Source organism: Ochotona curzoniae, unplaced genomic scaffold (assembly GCF_017591425.1).
Source record: "Ochotona curzoniae isolate NIBS_2020 unplaced genomic scaffold, NIBS_Ocur_1.0 scaffold_4701, whole genome shotgun sequence".
Lineage (NCBI taxonomy): Eukaryota > Metazoa > Chordata > Mammalia > Lagomorpha > Ochotonidae > Ochotona > Ochotona curzoniae.
In genome coordinates this window covers 7,167,073-7,190,309 of record NW_024467122.1, presented here as the reverse complement: position 1 = coordinate 7,190,309, position 23,237 = coordinate 7,167,073, and the positions used below count along the sequence as shown (strand labels likewise).

The following is a 23,237-nucleotide window of genomic DNA, read 5'->3' as shown; positions in this document are numbered from 1 at the left end:
ACAAGTGCCTAAATCCTTCAAATTTGTTTCATTCTGAAGTTAGGGGCGGCTGTTACTTCATCGCCCTGGAACTTCGCAGCCTCCACACCTGGCAGATAGGACACAGTCCCTAAGATGCTGCTTGGGTCACCCCTGCCCCACATCAGAATGCCTGCATGAGGCCCAGCTTTGCTCCAAGCCCAGCTTCCTGCTAATGCACACCCTGAGAGGCAGTGACGATGGGGAACATTAGTCCTTGTCACCCATGTGGTGAAGACAAATTGAGTTCCTGGCTCCTGGTTTAGCCTGTTCTTGCCCCGACTGTCACAGATGTGGGACAGTGAACCAGAGATAGCAGATTGATCGATCCATTCTCTTCTTCTCATCTTCTTTCAAATAAGATGAAAGTCAACTAGTTTTTTTTTTTTTTTAGATTTATTTTTTTATTATTTTTTCACTGGAAAGGCGGATATACAGAGAGGAGAGACAGAGAGGAAGATCCTCCGTCCGATGACCCACTCCCCAAGTGAGCGCAACGGGCCGATACTATGCCGATCCGAAGCCAGGAGCCTCTTCCGGGTCTCCCACGCGGGTGCAGGGTCCCAAAGCTTTGGGCCGTCCTCGACTGCTTTCCCAGGCCACAGGCAGGGAGCTGGAAGGGAAGCGGGGCTGCCGGGATTAGAACCGGCGCCCATATGGGATCCCGGGCGTGCCAGGCGAGGACCTTTAACCACTTGCGCCACCGCGCCGGGCCCAACTAGTTTTTTTAAATGCATACTTATTTTAGAAAGCACACACACAAAAACAAACAAAAACCCACTTACTAACAATCCGAATCTCCTTGTCACTCAGGGCCAAGTTTCAAGTCCAGGTTAAAGACAGTCTGTGGATCCTGCTACACTGAGCCTGACTGTACCCTGTTTGCAGATGCCCTTGATGTAGAGCTCTTGGACACGCCTCTGTGACAGCTCCCTTCAACAGGCCACCAGTGTGGCTTGGGGTGGCCGAGCCCAGGCCTGCTTGGGTAACCCTGAGCCACCTCTGCTGTGCCATCCAGCTAACTCAGCCCTTCTTCTCCATTCCAGCCCTGGGCCCGGAGGCACACACTGCCTGGGCACCAGCGTGGAACACACAGTCTGCGAGAATGCACCCTGTCCCAAGGGCCTGCCCAGCTTCCGGGACCAGCAGTGCCAGGCGCACGACCGACTGAGCGGCAGGAAGAAGGGCCTGCTGACAGCAGTGGTGGTAGATGGTAAAAGCATTTAGTGCTTCTGCATGGGCTGGTCTCCCTCACTTCTCCCCAAGAACATAAAAGCCACCTAGGAGGGCACAGGGCACTCCTCTCCCAACCTACCCAGCAGGACTCACACCCTCCCCCTACTCACCCCCTTCCTGAGCCACAGGGTTGAAGCTGAGTGATGCTGTCAAGAGCAACCTTGGAGACAGCAGAGGCAGGTTTATCTTGTACTCCTCCCCAGTACAGTACAACAGGTGCACTGGTGGCCTGCCACCTGATGCCATGTGCCAGGAGACCCAGTACAGGCTCTGTAGGAGCAGGGCTGTCCGTGGCTGTGCAGCTGCCCCCTGATGCCATGTGCCAAGGGACCCAGACACAGGCTGTGTGGGAGCAGGGCCGTCCGTGGCTGTGCAGCTGCCCCCTGATGCCACGAGCTGAGGGACCCAGCACAGGCTGTGTGGGAGCAGGGCCGTCCGTGGCTGTGCAGTTGCCCCCTGATGCCACGAGCTGAGGAACCCAGTACAGGCTCTGTAGGAGCAGGGCCGTCCGTGGCTGTGCAGCTGCCCCCGATGCCACGAGCTGAGGGACCCAGTACAGGCTCTGTAGGAGCAGGGCTGTCCGTGGCTGTGCAGCTGCCCCCTGATGCCACGAGCTGAGGGACCCAGCACAGGCTGTGTGGGAGCAGGGCCGTCCGTGGCTGTGCAGCTGCCCCTGATGCCACGAGCTGAGGGACCCAGTACAGGCTCTGTAGGAGCAGGGCCGTCCGTGGCTGTGCAGCTGCCCCCTGATGCCATGTGCCAAGGGACCCAGCACAGGCTGTGTGGGAGCAGGGCCGTCCGTGGCTGTGCCGCTGCCCTGCTTTCTGGTTCGATCATTTCCTGTATTGCTTTTCTTAGTTCTTTGGTTCTGACTGCTTCCATGGGAAGTTTTGGGAAATTCTGACAACAGTTTATGATGTGGAGGAGATACTACTAGTAAGTGCGGGTCGCACATTTTCTTTCCCAATGTTTTCCCCCCAGTCGGGATGCTCTGCCCTCCAGCTGACCCCAGAGGGTCTGTTTACTGTAAGGGACAGCCCAGGGCTTAGTTCTGTGGCTTTCCACCTAACTGTCCCCTAACTCCGCTTCAGCTGATCTGTTACCAACTGTGGCCTCTTCAGTCGAGCACAGCCCACGTCAGGCACCTCATCTTGCTGAGCTTGCAGGGCCAGCTGTGCGCAACACAGGAGGTGACAGGTGACAAATCTGAGGGGACAGAGGAATGGGGATCTGACCCCAGTTATGATGGCGCAAGACAGACTCAGAAAATACTCACGTGTCCCCTGACTCCCAACAAACAGTTGGGAAAGACAGAAAGTGTGGCTTGGGACTTGTGTCTGGAAGCACCAGAAGGCGCTGAAGCAGCCAGGCGTGGCTCCCAGACGGCCTCTCCTACAGCAGAGTGACCGTCCGGCCACCCCGCAGGTTCCTCTCCTGTGACAAGAAGGACCTCTGCCGTCTGCACTCTGCAGGCGTGACTGCCTCGGTGGCTTCCCCACAGCCTGATCTGACTGGTTGGAGTCAGAAGCCATGTGCGATGCTCTCACAGCAGTTCACAGCCGTTGCATAGCTGTGGCTTCATTTTCAGGTATCAGGGAACGCTCCCACAGACCGCTAACCCTCCTCTGCAACAGGGCCCCGTGTGTGGCACAGTCACCTGACCCCCAGCTTGTGGGAGCAGTGCCACCTTCATACCTGCGAGGGACCCTGTGCATCTGGAGGACATGGAGGCAGCCTGAAGCTGCCAGCCGTCTCGGGCCCCATCCAACCCCTGATCAGGAGTGAGAGAGTAGCGGTTGGGGCCTCCATCCTCAGCAGCCCTCCTTCAGGCCTCTTGCATCAGGGGGAGGCAGCGGTCAGGTCCTTTCCAGCCCCCGTGTTCCCAGATCCAGCCCCCCGTGTTCCCAGAGTCGCTGTGTTTTCTTTCCTCAGTGCCTCACTTCTGTGTGGAATTATTTCATCAGTGCACAAATCCCACTTCATTGCTGGGTTTTCCACAGATTTCTCCAAGTCCAGATTAGACTTCTGTGTGACTTACAGCCACTTTTGGCTGACGTTGGAGCCCACTGGTTCCCTTAGCGTCCTGTGGGAGCCTGAGACCTCTGTCTGCCTGTGCCCTCTGGCCAGGCAGCCTGACAGCAGCCACCGCTTTTGACCTGTCAACAGTAACTTTGTGGGTAAGGACAACAGACAGGCGTCAATGTGTGGGTTACCCCTGCAGTTCATGACAGTCTGAAATTTAAGAATTGGCTGGTGCGAACATTTTCAAATGCACACATCGTTTCTGATTTATTTTTAGCAGTCTCTTTCCTGGGCTGTTTGAAGACCACTTGCATTTTGCCCCTGAAGGAGAGACACCATCCTAGGCTTTCCAAGGCAGCGGATGCTTCTTCCCTGTCCTCTGGGTGTGGGATCACTGTGTTCAGGCACATTTGGAAACCAGTGCTGTTTAAAGAGGCTTTTTCCAGGGATGGAGACAGGTTAGCAAGCAGCAGGTGAGCAGGTGGCCACCACGCGTTCCTGTCAAAACTCAGCTTCTGGACAGGTGGCACAGGGCGGGGCAATGGGGGCAGGTATGCCATGCACAATGCTGCAGTCACCCAGCTCGGGGCTGAGTCAGGAAAAGGAAAGCAAGGTATCTTTTCTTCTTCTTCATTCTTCATTCTTGCAGAGGTGGATTTTCCAAGGAAGGACTCAGGACCACAAGCACATCCCCCTCCAGAGGAGGACAAAAGACTTGCCTTGGAAAGAGTTTCCAAGTGGAAAAGGCAGGCACCCAGCCTGGCGGCCACTTGCTAAAACCACCTTCTGGCTGCACTCCCCCTGGGTCTCCTCTTACTGGAAAGTTTCATGAGAGTTCTCTTTGCACCACGCAGGTGTGTGTCCACTGATGTCAGCAAGGGGTCCCATCCTGAGCTGAGGAAAGGGGTTGAGGGGCAGGGTACAACATGGAGGCTTTTGTGCCTTCAGGAGCCATTGATTCAGAGTGAACAGTGATGGAGGGACAGCTGTCCCAGCCTGGCATCATCGTGAGAGATGAATCACTCCTTCCGATGGCTCACGTCAGACCCATCCCAAGGGACTTTGCACATTAGACCACATCCGGGGTTTGCCCTGTGCTTCTCTGAGGAATGACTGGTCTCTGAAACAGCATGCATTTCCCAGCAGTGCCTATAGACTGCCTGATGCAAGGGAGGGGCTCGAACTGTGCTTGTAGAATGAATAAATGTTGAAGGACCGTCACATTCATGACCTGGGAAGCTAATGCGCTTCAGTTTACCATTCAGTTTCCCCCTATATAATTGGGAGAACTGAACTCCCCATTGCCACTGTAGTCCTGTGCCCTAAAACAGGCTGCCCTTCTGTGGATGCTGCCCAATCATGGCAGAGGCTGGGTGACGCCGTGCAGGGAGGTTACCAAGGAGCCCCAAGGCCACCTGAGCTTTGCGGGGCTTTCTGTGCATTTGCTTGCCTTGCTGACCTTTTCTGAAAGGCTGGTGGGGGAAACTAAAGGCATGGAATGCATGAGCTGCTTTGTGCTCCTGGAGCTTGACTTTGCAAAGGAGTCCCAGGACAGCATTAGCGTTAGTCACGGAGAGGGGCAGGTGTCTTTCCCTTGGTTACCTGAAGAAGAGCAAAGTCCTTTTATTTGTCCAAACACATTGACTGTGCTGTTGAGGGATCCAGGTCCTGGGCCTCATCCATACTAGAGCAGGAATGCTTCCATCCAGTTAGTGCTGGGCTTTCAAGGTACAGGTTGTACATCCCTTCTCTGAAAGGCTTGAGATCACAAAGGTTTCCCATTAGGGATTTTTGAATAGTTGCATATACATCCTAAGCGGAACGTGAAATTTGTTCCTTATGCATATACAAAACAATTGCACACAGTGTTTTTAGTTCTCCCGTGTTGTTAACTGTGGCCTATCACACGAGGTCAGATGTGGAATTTTCCATTTGTGTCATCATGTTGACACTCAGAGTTTCAGATTTCAGATTAGGGATGCTCAACATGTGATCAAAGCGCACCCTTTTTAACATTCTGTCAGTCCTGGGATCCACTCCACAAGAAGACTTCTTTTGGGGGGTCCCTGAAACAATGACAGGACAACAGACTCAAGGCCTAGGGCTATGTGTACAAGGTGTTAACAGCAGCAAGGTCCTGCAAGGAGAGAGCGCTGCAAGTTTTGAGGTTATGGGAACCTTCTAGAAGGTGATTCTGGGAGGGATCTGTGGACAAACTTGCCAAAGCACATGAGTTCAGTGTGCTGAGGCAGTGCAGGCACATCCAGGAGTGCCTAGGACCTCCGGCTTAGTTTTATCCAGAACCTTCTAATCTTACAGCACAGTTCTGCTACCCAGAAACTGGGGTCTGGGGAGCATTGAAGCTTTAAGCAAAAGCCCTGTGAGATTACCCCCGCCCAGGGTTGGAGTTCACCTGCCCCCTCCTCCTCCATCCCCACTGCGGTCACAGTTCCTTTCCTGGCTCACGCTTGACACACACTGAGTGTACACAGAGGTTAGCGCACAATCCTTGCTTCCTGCAGCCTCCTGTCTGCTGCCGTAAGGAAGAGGAGATGCTGTGACTGAACCGAGGATAGAGAGGACAGAGCGTCCCATGTTGCCGTTGACTCCAGTGGGAGGGCTTTGCCCGTGTTCAGTGCAGCAGGTGCCTGGACGTGAGGAAGCCCACCAGGTTGCTGGGACCTTTACCTGAAGCCTTCCCTCTGACTTACCTGTCACCCATGTACACCTGCTGGTCCCCTGGGACCACACAACCCTTCCTGTGTCAATGTCCACCAACATTTTCCTCCTCAGATAAACCGTGTGAACTCTACTGCTCACCGCTTGGGAAGGAGTCCCCACTGCTGGTGGCCGACAAGGTCCTGGATGGCACACCCTGTGGGCCCTACGAGACCGACCTCTGCGTGCATGGCACCTGCCAGGTGATGTCCTTTCTGTGATGTCTTTGATGGGTTCTGGAGGGTGGGATGGGCCCAGAGTGGAGGGCATGGATTTTCTGAGGCAGGCTCCCAGTACAGTGGCCCCCTGCAGCTGGCAGCAGCTGTCTTGGTGCCATTCTTAGCAGCATCTGAACCTGAAAGTCACCTGCAGGTCAACAGGGCATTGGGGGTGACAGAAAAGCAGCAGCAGGGTAATCATCTAAAGACTTTTAAATGACTTTGGGTACCTTGCCTGAGAGCAGGTGCCATCCTCCCAAGGGGCTAGGGGACCTGCTCACGGACCCTGCTCCAGACAGTTGTAGAATCAGGCAGATTCCATAGGTGCTCCCTGGGCAGGCAGGCCTGATAAATGCCCCCTGGAAGAGGGGAGAGGGAGGCGGCCCCTTCATCTACTTGGGGTGTGCTTGAGCCTTGGGCCCCTGCAGCCTCTAGCAGGGCAGGGCCTGGGTGGCTTCTCCGTGCTCCCCATCCTGTCAGGACTGGCATCCTCTGCATGTGGTGGCCCAACTGGAAGATCAGGGATGGGGCAGGAGGTCAGGGCTCTTGGTTTAGTGCTTGGAGGATCATGGCTCAGGCGATTCTGCCGAGGAGCAGCTGCTGCAGGCCTCGGTCAGCACCTTCTGCTGTGTTCTTGCCACAACCCTGACAGTGTGTAGCCCAGGGGTCTCTCATGCTGGTAGATGTATCTCCTTCCATGCTCTTAGTCTCTGCATAAGCTTTGTCACATGGGGACTCCTCCTAGAGCTGTGACAGTGAAGCCTCAGTTCCTTAGTGAGAGCAAAGCTCGAGGGGTCACACAGTGCACCGAGGCCCTGAGAGCCCCAGACCCGCAAGCCTGTTGTGTACGTCCGTGTTGTCTCGGAGGAAGCTGCTGACACAATCGCATGACAGACTGGTGTCTCAGTGTCCTGAAGGGTGTGTCCTGCCCCTCCTGGCAGCCCGGCAGTCCTAGCAGAAGGACCACTGTCTGTATAGGTAGCCACACCTGCTAGAAATCATGTCTCAACATCAGCACCCTGGGAGACAACTTGCTTTGTGCAGGAAGTTGTTTTTCTGAAAGAGGATTAATGTGAAGGTCCTCCAGAAAGCTCCAAGTTACTGAGGTCCCAAGTAATACCACCTCCTCATCTAAACTGGCCTTATTTTGATAGACCATAAATGAACTACAAATACAGTATTTATGACTGGTTGCAATTATGGCCAAAAATGGAATGTCCTGTTTGTGGTACTTGGAAATGAACAGGCAAGGGAAAAAATGACTAGAGAAAATAAGAGGACTCAATCTCTGGGGTGGAGAGGAAGTGGATCTGCGTGGATGTAATTATCTCATTCCAGTGGATGAAAGCTGGACATACCCCCGCATTGTGTGTGGGTCAACATGTATAGAAATAGCACTGCCATCTTGCTGGCTTTTGTTGCTGGGGTGGCGGCAGGGATTGCGGGCTCTTTTGAAGGACCTGGTGACTAGCTGGTGGGGGTGAGAACACCCGAGCAGAGCTGCTTGGCACCATGGCAGGGCACACAGAGATGCCCTTGCCTTCTGTTGATGACAGCTGTGTTAGGTTTCACTTCAGTGAGTCACAAGTTGCTTAACATGCTGAAATTAAGCTCAGAAAGTAGGAGGGAGTTGGGGAAGAAGCACAAATGTATATTTTTCAGCGAGTCACCATAAATCAAGAGGCCCCGTGGCAGGAGCAGCAGCAGCAAACTCTATGGATGATCTCCACAAGCCAAGACACCGAGGGCCTCCGTCTTGGAGCACAGCTTAGCCGCAGCAGCTGCCGAGTCAACTCCTGGCGTGGCCGTTGCACAGGCGATGTGGGGTCCAGCTTTTCTGTAACGGCGGGTCAGCTGTGCGTGCTGAAGCTACCCTGCTCTGATTGGGCTCAAACTTCCTTGGAAAGCTACCCTGGGTTCAAATCCTGGGCTCAGCCAGCCGCACACCCACCATCAGGGCCATGGGCTTCCTCTCTGTGGGAAGGGTGTCTGGTGCTCCGTGTGCCCCCGGTGCTGCCCTCAAGGAAGCCTTTGTATGCTCATTGAAAACCTGAAGGTGTGTGAATGGTAGGCCAGTCACTGCTGTTACGACCACAGTGGTTCTGGGGTCTGGAGCCCATCTCAGTGGGCCGTTTTTTTGGCCTGGCATGGTGTGTCAGAGGTCTGTCAGGCAAGTAGGATCACTGGCGGAATCTAGCAGTGTTATATGAGATCCGGACTGGCCTCAGACCACCCTCTGCTGAGGCCAAGGTAGCCATGTGCCTGCAGTCGGGGCCCGGAGCAGTGGTCTCCTGCATGTTGCCGTTCCCTGCCTTCTGTGTGAGTGCCAGTGACCACTGGCTGCAGCGCCTAAAACTCAGAAGCCATTCTCTGTTACCTTACCATGGCAGCTTCGAGATGAAGCCAATAGACCAAGCCATGTGTTCTGCCTCTGAGGCCATAGGACTCCAAAGTGATGGGAGAAGCAGAAAGAGTGCCACAATAGAAGCAGAGGCCACTGGGGCAGAGGGACTGGGGGAGAGGACCCCACCTCTCCCCAAGGACAAACCTGGGTGGAAGTGTTGTGAAGGAACAAAGCAGGAGGGGCTGGAACCCAAGAGGAGGCACAGGCTGAGTGTCTGGGACCTGGGAAACAGGGCAGGCGAGTGAGGCGTTGGCTGAAAACAAGAAAGCCCAGGGCTGTGTGTGGCCTGGCTGACCATGTCCAGCAAAAAGAGTGGGCTGCCTTTCGAGAGGCTTAGGCAACTCTGCAGGCACAGCAGAGGCAGGGGCGTGTCCGCCAGGCTGATGTGGGGCACCTGCCCTCCTGGGCTCTGGAGTGGATGCCAGCTGCCTGCCCACTGACCTGCAGACAGGCTTCAGGCATGATACTGCCCACCCTCAGATATTCCAGAAAACTTCAAAAATAAAATGGGATTGCAAGATGATTCTGTTTGGGTATGAAACAATTTTGGGATTGTGCAAGATTTCTTAGTTTTGGGGCCGTTGGCATTTCTACAATCGTTTTGAAGATACCCTCATAGAGCTCCCTTAGCTTCCTGTTTCATGTTCGAATGTGATTGGACAGAACCAGCCCAGTGGCTCAACAGATTAATCCCACACCTACAAGTGCTGGCATTCCATATGGGTGCCAGTTCGTGTCCTGGCTGCTCCACATCCCCTGTGGCTCCCTGCTTGTGGCCTGGGGAGGCAGTGGAGGATGACTCAAAGCATGGCATCTGCACCCATGTTGGACACCTGGAAGAATCCCCTGGCTTCTTTCTTCTGGCTTCAGGTTGGCTCAGCTCCGACATGTTGAGGCCATTTGGGGAGTAAACCAGTAGACAGAAGGTCTTTCTTTCCCTGTTTATATTTCTCACTGGAAATCTACATTTCCAATAAAATATTTTTTAAAGATTTTTATTTTTATTGCAAAGTAAAATATACAGGGAGGATGAAGGATAAAGAAGATCTTCCATCCACTGGTTTACTCCCCAAGTGGCCCCAACAGCTGGAGCTGAGCTAATCCAGAGCCAGAAGCCAGGAGACTCCTCTGGGTCTCCCACGCGGGTGCAGGGTCCCAAGACTTTGGGCCATCCTAGACTGCTTTCCCAGGCCACAAGCAGGGAGCTGGATGGGAAGCAGGGCTGCTGGGATTAGAACTGGTACCCTTATGGGATCCTGGCTCATTCAAGGTGAGGACTTTAGCCACTAGGCTACTGCACTGGGCCCTCCAATAAAGATTAAAATTTTAATTAAGGAAAAATGATTGGGCAACCAGAGGTCATTGGCTAGTTGAAGAAAATAACTGCATGAATTCCAAAGACCAAGAAAAAACAACAAAAATGTGGCCCTGGCAGAAAATGGAGATAATTGTAGAATTCTGTGTGCAAGCTGTCAACTAAGTATATGGGTAAAATGAAGTAATTTTGATACGTGGAAGAACTCAGGAATTGTACTTGCCATGTGTCCATTCTGTGAGAATCACAGAGCAAGGATGGCATCGAGAAGGAGTGAGGTCAGTGCAGCAGGTCCTGGCTGCCTTTGTCCTGCGCCCCAGTCCTCCCTGTCATGACAGCTGTGTAGCTGGCCTGAGGCCTGAGCTCACTGGAAGTGCAAAGGGACAGGTGGCCTCCCAGAAGTGGAGGAGTCAGGCTGAGGCCGTGGTTGGAAGATAGGCGCCAAATTGAAGGGCTACTGCAGCCTTTAAAAGAAGCAAAACAGGACACGACCATCACACAGAACCCACACAGGGAAGTTGCAGTTCAAATATGAGAACTCGGTGTGGAAGAAGAGTTGATGCAAGGCTGGGGGCATGGAGGAGAGAGTCCTATTTTAAAAGAGCCATTAATAAATCATTTTCATTGAGCAGCAGAGAGAGCAAGTTGCCATCTGTGAATTTGCTTGCACATGACTTGTAACTGCCAAGATTGAGGCAGGATGAAACAAGGAGCCTGGAACTCCATCCAGGTCTCCCACAAGGGTGGCTGTAAACCCGTCACTCGAGCCATCACTGCTACCTCCCAGGGACTGCAATGTCAGGAAGCTGGAAAAAGAGTAGGCAGTAGAACTTAGCACTCTGGTATGGGAGGATTGCCTGCTGTTCCAAATGCCTTTTACTTCCAGTGTTATCCAGGGATCAGCTTTGTTACAAGTCACTTAGTGGGCACATGCTATGTGCTCAATGCTGCATTAGTTATTGTGGGAGACAAGAACCCAAGGACTTACAAGACAGCCGTGCACACACCTACCATCTGGGGAGAAGATTGCATGTCTCGTGAGAACTGGACAACCAAGACAGAGGCAATCAGGAGCCCATGGGAGATTATCTGCAGGGTGCAGTTTGCTTAATCCCTGCACCACGTCTGCATGTGGGCAGTTCCACATGCTGGGCACAGTAGTGGGGAGAAAGACAAAAGGATGCCTGCTCCCACCTGTCCTACACTCAAGACCATGATGACCAACAAAGTGATCATTCCAGGGACCGTGAGGGATGAAGGAGAAAGTGAAGTGACCTCACAGACTGAGCCCAGGATAGTGACCAAGGGGAGTAATGTCTTAGAAGGGACAATAATTGAGGAAGAGCCAGCCAGGTGAGGAATTCAGGGCAGAGATCTCCAAGTAACAGGCTGACAATGCATTCCAGCAATAGAGGCAAGCAGGAGCAAAGCCTGGCCCAGATGGTTTTATTCCGAGCATAATGGTGGGATTGGGTGGGACCCTTGGTCATGGGTCCTCTCACCCAGCCCCATCCTGGTAACGGCCGAGAAAAGTCCCGTAAGTTGTAAACCAGGGGAAGTCAAGCGACCCTGCAAAGGGAAAAGGCAGTGGTGCTCCGTGGTGTGTCTCTTACACGCACACCCCCTGGTGTGGCCAGCCAAGCAGGGTCCTGTGCAGGCTGGGAATGTGCAGGCTGGTGTGCGGCAGCCCATGACTGGGGGATGGGATTTCAGTGAGTAGCCGGCTCGCTAGGATCGTGTGAGACAACTGCAATTGTGCGGAGTTTCCCTGGGCTTGGTCGTCTTGCTCCCTTGCAATGCCAAGACTCATAAATGCAGTCGTTAAGGCTCCTCTCACACTCAGAATGAATGACTCCAATTGTATTTTATAGTAGCTGCCATTACACACACACACACACACACACACACACACACACACATCCCTGCCAAGAACATCCCCCCCTTTGCTTGTACTGACTGTGGCGGAGGAAGAAGAGACTGCCCCAGCAGCTCCACTTGGCTGCTGCCCTTTGGGGCAACGGATTTGCCGCTGTTCAGACACAGACATCTCCCACGTGCCCGGCCTGCAGACGTAAACAGCGCCAGGTGGGCTGGGCAGAGCTCACAGGCCTGCCAGCACCCGGGGCACTACAGGCTTAACGTCAAGAGCCACCCCGAGTGTTTCCGTCTTTGCACCTGACCTGAAATGCCTCGTCTTCAGGGCTGGGGTGGCTGTCTGGACCAAACTGAGTGTTTACTAAGAGGCCCTGGCAGCTGATTAGTCAGGATCCCCTGACTGGAGTGCAGAAACAGGAGCCAGGCACAGAGCCAGAGACTGTTAGCAAGCAAGGGTGTGGTTTAGAAGTCATAGCTAAGGAAGACACAGAGCTGTGTGATGATAGGAGGTCACGCAGGGACAGGCACAGGTGACACGCAAGAGGCCAGTTGAGAGGCCAGCCTCACCCTGTCAGCATGAGGCTTCAGAAAGTCTGTGGGAGACACTCCTCACGAAAACTTTGCAATCCTTGGGTTTCCATGGGCTTCTGTTTTTCTCACCAAAGTCATCTTGCTTCTCCATTCTGTTTCTTCCAAACTTTTGGAAGCCCTTTGATCTCCTCGGGAGAGCTCATGCCTGTGCAGGAGTTCTCGCACTATATCCTGGAGCAGCGGCATCACTGGACTGGTGCTCATTAGAATCCCAGATTCCCAGGCCCACCCAGTCCTTCTCAGCCAGTGACACTGGGGCTGGACTTCTGCTGCTTTGCTGAGTCAGCCTCCTGTGGCTCACAGGGACACAGGTTCAAGTTGGAGAACCCCCGCCCTGGGTTCTTACTCCGCTGGGGAGCAGTGGGCTGGTATGTCCTCGGGGAACCCAGAGTTCACCAGCTTTGCTCCAAGCCCCTCCTTGGATCTCAGAACTTTGTATTTGAAAAAATCTGGGAGATGGGGGGTACTGGCGACCAAGTGCCTGCTGAGACATGGGCCCATACCAACCCTGCCATAATGAGCCTTGGTTTCCCCACCATAATGTCGTAGGTGGTATGGATTGAGACTGTTGTGTCAGCCAGGGCACAAGTAACTGCACAGCCCCAAGAGGACTCCAAGTGGGCTGTGGCCGTGCCTGGGCAGAGGTGGTGCTGGTGACTTTAGTCCCAGGGAATCGGCCTTGCTGCTGGCCCAGGGTCCCTCCCTCAGGCAGTGTGCTGCCTTCCCCGGCTCCTCTCCTCCGTACCACCACTGAGAAGTGCATTTGATAGTTACATGGGTAAGAAGACAGACTGGATTTTCTCCATTTGTTTCCTGTTGATTTGGGGAAACATTAAAATCTTCCTTTTAAGGTATCCACAGCCCCAGACTCCAGGCCTCATGGGTATCTCCCTTTGAAGCCCATGGGAATCATACACACACACTTAACCTGACTCTCTGGTTCCCTAGAAAATCGGCTGTGATGGCATCATCGGATCTGCAGCCAAAGAAGACCGCTGTGGCATCTGCAACGGGGATGGCAAGACCTGCCGCGTGGTCAAGGGTGACTTCAGCCACTCCCGGGGCACAGGTAAGCTGCAAGCTGCCAGACCACCTGCACCTGCTGTGCTTTCTCTCCTGGGTCCAAAGATGAATGCTTGCAGAAATTCCCTGGCTGTCCTGTTTAAGGTCAGGGTGGCCTGGCACTCCCGTTTCATTCCTGAGAACCCAAGGGCCATCGAGGCAAGGATGACAGCCTTGGGTTTCTAGGAGCAAGCAGGTTGTCGTGCAGGGTATACCATCTGGGATTTGAATGCCTTGACACTTTGTTCTTGAAGCTACTCCACACATCCTCAGTTCTTGAAGGAACGGGGGTGTGGCGTGATCTACCCCCTTCTGGCTGTAGCTGCATGTAGGGGCCACAGAATGAAGAGATAATTGTATTGGGTACAGAGATGTCACAGCTGTGCCTTTTTTGCTCCAAACAGGCATTTTCCATGAGCTTGTTAGAGACTCCCCCCTCCTATTTGTTCAGCAGTTGCCTTCAGCACCCCTGTCCTGTGCCCGGTTCACCATCTCTAGATGCAGGATATGAATGCACCATGGGAAACTCGCTGTTTTGTACTAATGAGTCCTGTGTGGCCTCTGTGTGCTGTGTTCAAGAATGACAGTCTCCTCTCCCAGATGCCCAAGCAAGCAAACCGATTGCAGCCTGCTGCTTTTTCTCAGCCAAGGGCAGTCTTGGTGCGGAGGTGTCTGCGTGAGCTGTTCCCAGGTGTTTGGTGTAAGATATTCAGATACAGTGGTGTGGGGTCCCAGTGGTGCCGTGTGCTCAGGCAGGGCTGCATCCTCACTTGCCTGCAGAGGGATTCTGATTCACTGATGGTAGTGATTCATGCTGGAGGCCATGGAACCCAAAGGCCGTTGTTCGTGTACTTGTCTATAACTGGTGTTGGACTGATTGCTGAAACCCCTTGGCGGGTGGAAGGGATGAAAAATGGTAGGACGAGGGGTCTGAAGGCAAGTGTGTCACACTGACCACGGGTTGGGTTTTGTCCTCCTCAGACACATCAGGTACCTGGCAGAGGATAACAAGTTGTGCTGGAGAACTTGGCCTCAATTGACCCCTTCCTCCCTGGGGTGGTGGGTCTCCTTAAGGGCAGGGTGGAAGGAGGGGGAGGTACTGGGTGAGAAGGTACAAGCTGTAGCTTTGATTTTGACTTAACACTAAGAGCTAAGCTAACTAACACATGGACTTCCCAATTATGAGTTCTTTCCGATTAGACCTGGGTATAACCTTCACTGATCAACCTAAAATGATCAATCCAGATGGTCCCTGACCAGATGGTGCATCAGCTCCTCAATTCTCGCCTTTATTATAATGCCAAAACTGTACTCAAGCAGTGCAAATTGTACTTCAGAACTTGGAGTCTCATCTTTGGCTGGCCTAGAGATCCTGCCACCCAACCTTCCTTGGCCATGGTGGGCAGTGTCTGCTAGTGCAGCCTTGGGCAGTGCTGCAGTCACCAGGGGAACCCCCAAGACGCTGCAGTGGGCTGTGCAGCTCAGTGAGGGGTGTTGGTGCGTTGCCCATCTATGATTCAGAACTTTTTACGTGGGAGGCAGTGGCTCTGAGAGAAGGGAGAGAGAGAGACAAAGAACACTCCAATCACCGATTTACCTCCCAAATGCCTGTTGTGTCTGGCCTGCCTCAGCCCAGGGGTGGGAGCTGGGAGCTCACTCCAGGTCTCCCACATTGGTGGCAAAACCCAGTCAGTTGATGCCTCATCACTGCCTCCCATCACGTATTCCAGTGCGAAGCTGCCGTTAGGAGACAGAGTAGGAATCGAACCCAGGTTTTCCAGTGTGGCATGTGGGCGCCTTAGCCACTGACCTACACGTTGGCCCTCCCCAGTTCATGAAATTGTCAACTTATGATGGGTTTACCAGTGGTTGCCATATTGTAACTTAAGTACATCTGTGTTTTCATAAACACCTTTTATAGACAGAGCAAAACATAAACACACCACAGACTCTTTCAACATTGTATGATTTGTTTACAAAAAAAATAACTTTGAAAATTTTCCCCTTTATTTGATACAACCTGGGAAAGGAGGACACATTGTCAGCATTTTCCCTCCGCTCCATCTTGGGCACCACCTCATCAGCTCAATGATTTTCTTCCAAAAGTAATTAAATGCTACTTTAAGAAAAGGAAAATAGGACTCCCGAGTCATTGAAAAGCAAGGCTGTTCACGGAAGTTGTTTCCCAGTGTCAAGAGCCTGGGAAGTTTGAGACAAGTGACACATCAAGGTAACTTTGACGTCCTTCTGGTGCTGGTCCTTTGGGCAGAAGTGAGGCGTTCCCACAGCAGGGGCGTCAGATGTTCTCCGTGGCTTCTTCATCCCACACCAGGTCATGTCCCTCTGGCTGGGTTCTGGATGTCTCCCACCTGATGGCTGAGATGGGAATGAAAACTTACTCCAAGAGGTGTCACCATTTCCAGGCATGTGTCACCACTCAGATTCCCATGATCACACAGGTTCTAGGAGAGAAACATGCTCCTACCTCATTCCCTGGAGGAGGACTGCAGATACGTGGTGTCTAGCAGCACAGCACAGCACAGCACCCGTCACAAATGCTTCTGCCTGCCAATGTGAAACCTCAGCTGCAGCCAGCCTGACGCTGGGCAGACAGATCCCACCTGGGCACCCTTGGATGAGAAAGAGTCACACCGACAGGGAAAGAGCCAGGTCACCTGAGAATGTGGTCCATGCAAAAAGCAAGGTAGCTCATGTATCCAAAGGCCAGAATCCTCAAAATGATAGGTGTGAACTCATGGGAATGCCCTGAGAAGGAGCCACTGAGAACGAGGAGCTCTCAAAAAGCAATACAACTCTCAGATGAAAAGCAGGTCATAGAAGCATCCGAAACAAAGCCAGTGGTAGTGGACAAAGGCATTGCAACACGCTTCATGAGCATTTGAGTCCAAAATAAATTAAATATGTACTAATATATTTGTATGCTAATATGTATATAAGATTTATTTATTTGGAAAGGCAGATGTACAGAGAGGAGGAGAGAGAACGAAAGAGCCTCCATCCACTGGTTCACTCCTCAAGTGGTCTCATAGCCAGAGCTGAGCTGAGCCAAAGCCAGGAACCCAGGAGCTTCCTCCAAGGTCTCCCACGCGGGTGCAGGGTCCCAGGCCCTGGGCCATCTTCAACTGTTTTCCCAGGCCATAGGCAGGGAGCTGGATGGGAAGTGGAGTATCCAGGATATGAACTGGTGCCCACATGGAATCTTAGAGGGTTGCAAAGCAGGGATTTATCCACTAGGCCATTGCACTGGGCCTGCTAAAATATATTTTTAAGCTGTTGTGTATCAACGAAATAAAAACAAAGTAGCAGGTGAGCAGAATTGAAGAGGAAGGCCATTGATGGAAAAAGAGAAGCAGATGGACCAGAGGTGACACAGTGAGCATCTTGGTAATGAGTGAAATGCAGTATAAATCCTTGAGGGGCCATTTCTTCTCCTATTATCAAACCTTAAGATGGTTGATTATTTTTTTAAATGCTTCTCTCCTAATTTGCCATTCCTCCTGGTTTTTTTTTTATCATTTTTAAATTATTATCATGACATAGTGCTTAAATTCCTGCATGTGCTACTTGTTGTTGATAAGCTTTACAACAACTGGTTTGAATTCTGTACCCCCTTTCCTTGATGTCTTCCTCAGTTACCTCTCAGGTTGGCAAAGGCTTTTGCTCCTTTGCAGGGGAGTCTTTAATAATATTCATTGTGCCTCTGTCCCATCTTTTGCTGTTTATCATTGTACTTCTGGTTATTCTCCTTGGGGCAGGTTTCTAAGCTGTGTCACCCACAGGTCTACAATTTGATTTGACTTATTGTGATTGGTACATGGTTCTTTGTTTGCAATCACTTGTACCACTCCCTCCAGAGAGTTTTAGATTTGGGCTCTTATGTTAGACTTCCATCATGGTCTGTGAGGCCCCAGCCCTGGGACTCCAGTCCCAGGCTCAGCACTCTCCACCTCCTGTGATCTCATGCTAAGGCTGCACTGTCGTCTGTACAACCTTTCTTCCACTTTCTGTTAGAGCAGTTTTCAGGATAGGGAGACACTAGGTGTCCCAAACAGGTTGTTGGTGGCACTGATCTTGTTGGAACCTGCTGGCCATTAGGTCCGAGGGCCGCATGGACCTATTTTGAGTTGTAAGATGCCAAAATCAGTATTATTTTCGATGTGGGACCATTGCAATGCACTGAATTCAGTGAGTTCGCTCCCAGCTCAGCACATGCACAGCTCATTGTTGTCCCTGTATTCTCAAAGCCTTTGCCACACTGTACAAAATGGCAGCTGATGTGCCATTGGTGGGGTTCTTGATCTGCTGGCCATTAGGTCTGGGAGCTACTCCAACCTGTATTGGGTGGAATCCATAGGATGCCATGTCATTACAATTCACTGAGCCAGAAATGAGTTCACTCCAAGCTTAGTGCATGCACAGTCCTATACCGTAGTTTTTGCCTCCCTACATAAGATGGCGCCTGATTTGGCTTTACTGGGGTTATGGGCTGTGAGAGCCACCCTGTTCCCACACTCCTTGTTTGGGGTCTGCTGCTCTGTGCCTGCTCCTGGTCAAATCAAACAAACCCACAGGACTGGCAGCTTTTCTCTGGGTTCACTTCCTGAGTTGCTGGTGAGCTCCCCTTCCCACATGGTTCCTGCTGGAGCTCAGATCACAACTGGCTGAATGCTGCTGGGGTATTGGTCACTGCAGCACCAGTGCTCCACTGCTTTCCTATGTCCATCAGTCTCCAGGTGCCCCTCTGCTATTGGTCTGTCCTCTCCTGGTTCCTGGAATTTGCCCTCTCTGCTTCACACTGGCTAATGTTTCTCCATCTGTGTAAATATGTCCTTACCTTGTTCTGCTGTCCTGATTCTCCTGAAGTTGGTTGATTATTTTACGTATGTAGGTGCCTGTAGGTAAACACGTGCTCTCGCAAGGCTGGTTGACTTAGACAAAGAGTTCATCAAAAATGTGCATTAAGAGAAAACCGTGTGTGATCTTCAAGACAGTGTTTGCACCAAAATGAATATGTATTTCAATTCCATGTTTCAACAGACTTTTGACACTGCTTCATATTGGTAAAAGCAGTCTAGAGGACAATGTAGCAGTACCTTGCGCATTGAAACAATTTTTGTATTTGACTTGACTTCCACCATAGTTGACTCAGCAGACCTTCATCTCTGTACATGAGAAGACACATTAAAATTAGCCCTGTTTGCATCTGCAGTCGGGTAGGTTAAGTGCAACAGGTTCATCAGCACGTGGACGAAATGGAGTAATCGCTATCACCATCCTATGCCCATCACTCCAGTCCCAGGCAACTACTAATTTAAATTCAGAATATGACTTGGCCAGCACTGGACAGTTTGCATAAGTGGAATCACACAATAGATGGTCTCTTGTGACTGGTTATTTTCAGGATTCATCCATGTCTTACCATATATCTGTATTTCATTCTTTTTATTTTCAAATGTTATCCCATAGTGTTTAGATAGACTTATTGAATGTATTTAGTTGATGGATATTTGGGCTGTTTCCACTTGTAAGCTATTTTGCATAATGTTGCACATTTTCTGCACATTTTTCTGCACAATGTGCACAAATCTGCACATTTTCTGTGGATATAGGTTCCTGACTATGGAGTGTCTAGAGTGGAATTGATGTGTCACACAGCTGTGTTGTGTTTAACTTGTGGAAGAACAGCCAGGCCCTTAGTCAGGGACCTGCACCATTCTGAATGTCTACGTACGGGCAGGTGCGGGGACTTCTCTGCTGCTCTCCAGCCTGTTTCTTCTTCTCCTGCTTCCCCATGCTCGTGGGTATGAAGAGCATCTCCTTGTGGTTCTGATTTGCATTTTGCTAATGATCCCAGGCATCTTTTCAAGTGCCTGTTGACTATTCACATGTTGTCTTTGAAAGAATGTCTATGGAAATTCCTGGCACATTGTTAACTTATATTATTTCTTATTTGCCTTACCACACTCTGGATTCGTTCTTTCTCAGGTAATGACCTGGAAGTATTTTTTCTACAACATAAGATAGTTGCTCTTTGTTTCTCTGGATAGTGTTCTCTGAAACAGGAAGTTTTGAATCATGCGGTAATCCAACTTATCTGTTTATTCATCCATTACTTGTCTATTTGGTGTCATTTGCAAGAAACCATTACTTAATGCAGGGTTTTAAAGACTTACTCCCATGTACTCCTCTAAGAATTTTATTTGCTACATTTCAGTATAATCCTAGTTGAGGTTTGTTTTCTTCTAGTCTGGTCTTAAATAGGAATTTTTTAAAGATTTATTTTATCTTTTACTAGAAAGGTAGATATACAGAGAGGAGAGATAGAAAGAAATATCCTCCATCTGTTGGTTCACTCCGTAAGTGGCCACAACAGCTGAAGCTGAGATGATCTGAAACTAGGAGTCAGGAGCCTCTTCCAGGAGCCCATGTAGATGCAGAATCCCAAGGCTTTGGGCCATCCTCCACTGCCCTCCTGGGACACAAGCAGGGAGTCTGATGGGCAGTGGAGCAGCCGGGACACAAACCAACACGCTTGTGGGATCCCAATGGATACAAGGCAAGGAGTCAGCCACTAGGATATCGTGCTGGGCCCTGAAATAGGAATTTGAGTTCATTCTTTTCTGTGTGGATATCTGGTTATCCTAAGGATCAGATGACTCATAGAGCAGTCTGAGGGAATGTGAGAGTGACCCCAAGCCTTCAGGCCAGCCAGTGGGACAGCAAGCGTAAGGAAAGTGAGCCTAGCGGTTTGCATTGTAGTTCAGGAAACATGATTCTCACAAGCCAGTCTCCAAAGGAGCAAACTTGGGACAAGTAATGTATTGAAGAACTTGGGGAAAAAGTAAAAAAGCAGGCAAAACACGTAACAAGCAGTAAATTCATTCTTACAGTGAAGACAAGAGCAGCTGCAGGAGTAGCCTCAGCCAAAGGCAGTGTGGGAACAGTGTGTGGAAATGGCGCAGCCGAAGGTGAAGTGGACTGTGAGAAGGTGTGCTGCTGTAAGGCTGCTGACTTCCTCATCTCTTAGTATCCAAAGGCTGAAATATCTCACCACTGAAAAGTCAAATAACAAGCGTGAATATCAATCTTACAACACTAGAATGGAACAGAAATGGTAACTGGCTGAAATGTGTTTGTGGAGGGAGGACATAGTGCAATGAGGCATAGACAGCATCACCCTTTGCTCAGCTAGGGGATGAACATGGAGTGGAAAGTTCACATTTGTAGAAAAATAAGTGAAATATATAGAAAAAGTAGGGTCTGATGTGGTGACTCAAGATAGCGTCTCTGTGGCCAAGTGGTTTATTCTGGGACTCTGAAGATGGCTTGCTATTAGGAATATATTAATATAATGAAGTCATGGTCAGAGCAAGAGGAAATAATCACGTGCCTAGATGCTGAAGAAGGAATAGTGTAATTTAGTTTGTAATAAAACTCTTCATATGGTAATGTATGCTTCCTTAACATAATGATGCCATGCATAGTATAAAATATGATATCATGTTATAATGCTAAAGAACCATGTAAGTAGCCCTGAATCTGCATTTTATTCAGAAGCCAAACAGCAGCTGCATTAGGAACACAGGCCATACAATCTGACAAAATGTATTTTTGGTGCATCTCTGCTTGCTGGATCCCATGGAGTTCTCCCCGTGTGCATGTCTCTGTCCACACATCTCCTAGAGGGACTGCTTTCCTGTTGGATTCAGGGCCCGTTCTCCCCAGTAGGACCCCATCGTAACAAACTTATCCACAGTGGCCCTGAATCTAAATAAGCTCACAGAGTGAGGTCTGGTGGGTCAGGACTTCAGTATTTGTACTTAGTGGGGTTGGGGGCATGATCCTGTCCCTAACATGCCATGGCATTCACTGGGAACTGGATGGCAAGGAGGTTCTGACCTCACCTTGATCCTTAGCCCACCATCTCTGAAAGCACCCCAGGGCCTGAAGGTGGAGGATGGGGCTGGAGAAGGGCAGATAGGGTGAGGGGAGTTCCAGCTGCAGAGGGGAGAGTCCTAACCTGCATGTTCTTTGTGACCACAGGTTACATTGAAGCCGTTGTTATTCCTGCTGGCGCCCGGAGGATCCGCGTGGTTGAGGATAAACCTGCCCACAGTTTTCTGGGTAATGTTCCATGATCTGACTCTTCATTATGCTCTGAGAGTTTGTTTTGGTGATCAGCTTTCCACTTGTACTTTTAACTAGAGACCAAATGGTGCCATCATTTTTTGGCTGACATGGAGATGGGAACTGGAAAGAGTTGGGACTGCTACCCTTGCGCAGGAAGGAATGTGGCATAGAGCCGAGGAATTGGCATGTGTCTTGGAAGCATAGATCCACAGAATCACCCCAGCAGAGCCGACAGTAGCCCTGGCGGCACAGGACCATCACTCAGTGGGTGGAATTCCTAGTGGCCAGCTCCACTGACATCCAGCTTCAGCTTCCGCAGATTGGACAGATCCCAGCCCATTCTTTGTTGCTTTCTGCAACTCCATGGTTAGAGGCCACAAGGACTCATTCGTGTAAGCCCCTCCCTTGGCAGAGAGGAACCTCTGAGTATATTCTAGGCCCCTTTCCCACCTCACTAGAGGTCAGCGCAGTGCTCAGACCCTGGGGTGCAGAGATGGCACATATGTGCTATTTACACAGACACAGGAAGCAAGGGGGACCTGCGGCTGCCTTTGCTCAGGTTCACCTGGGGTGGAATATGCAATGCCCCATGGCCCACTGCCAGGTTCCTGGGTCAAGTTTCAAGCCGGTAGTGTGTGATCTGGGTGCCCCTCCTGGACCTTCAGGTTAGGGTTTCCCTTCCCTTGTGGCAAGGTGCCATCTGACTCAGGAAAAAAGGGAAGGGGGAGGAGAGGAAGGGAAGATGTGGCTGCTCTGGTTTCAGACTGTTTGGGCCAAATGGTAGTTTCCCACAAAACCCTTTATGTCAACTTTTACGACAGGCAAGAAAAAACAAAAACCTACATCTCTGTAAAGACTACACAAAATGCCCAACTTGTTCTTTGAAATATTCTCTACTCAAAAATCTAACAAGATAGCCACAGGACAAAGTTCGAAAGGCAAGCTTCCCAGGAGGCTGGCGGTTCCCCACTGACGAGGAAACACTGAAGATGTGATGTGGCTCTCTGCTCGCCTGCTGCAGGAGGAAGGGCAGGTCCCCTCCCAGGTCCCCAGGCAGCCTGCCATCTCTCCCACCACTTAGTCACCTGCTGCCTACCAGCCTCTTGTGCTGCCAGGGCATGGCCTGGTCTGGCCCTCAGGTCAGCGCCCACGTGGCTCTGCAGCACCCCACCGTCTCCCCTGCTTCTCCCAAGGGACTCTGTCCCAAGTGAGTCTGAGCCACTCCTCCCCAGCCGGTCCAGTTATCACTCCCCAGATGGGACTGAGCTAGCAAATTTGGTCTCCAGGGCCTTGTGCCGCTTGCTGCATCAAGTTCTCACTCTCTTGTCCTGCTGAGGAAGATGGAAATGGAAATAGGAAGCCCCATCCCTAGATGTCACCTCCAAAGTCACCTGTCGGTGCCTTAGGAAGGCGTGTCCCTACTGGGGAATGAGGAAGCTGATGTCATCTTCAGCTCTGTTAGTCAAAGAGCCCCTGGTTGGTCCCAGAGCTGGCTCAGTGCTGCTGTCCCATGCTGGCGTTCCCAGTCCTGTGGGGTTGTAGTCCTGGCTTCTGAGACTTCCCAGCACCATTCCTGGCCTGACCTCAGGCTCCGAGGGCTGGTGACAAGGACACGGTTTCTTTGTCT

General features: G+C 51.2%; 1 protein-coding gene across 3 annotated transcripts in view; it reads left to right on the top strand.

Annotated features, from left to right (window-relative positions):
• ADAMTS17 (ADAM metallopeptidase with thrombospondin type 1 motif 17) overlaps positions 1 to 23,237 on the top strand; it is a 206,764-nt gene that overhangs the window by 145,732 nt on the left and 37,795 nt on the right. For 2 of the 3 annotated variants that reach the window (XM_040969713.1, XM_040969714.1), the window contains 3 exons: positions 1,065 to 1,231; positions 6,070 to 6,197; positions 13,346 to 13,466. In XM_040969713.1, the coding sequence (XP_040825647.1) occupies positions 1,065 to 1,231; positions 6,070 to 6,197; positions 13,346 to 13,466 (416 nt within the window). Of the gene's footprint in view, positions 1 to 1,064; positions 1,232 to 6,069; positions 6,198 to 13,345; positions 13,467 to 21,523; positions 21,605 to 23,237 lie in introns of all 3 variants that reach the window. The other variant, XM_040969712.1, reaches the window with a different exon arrangement.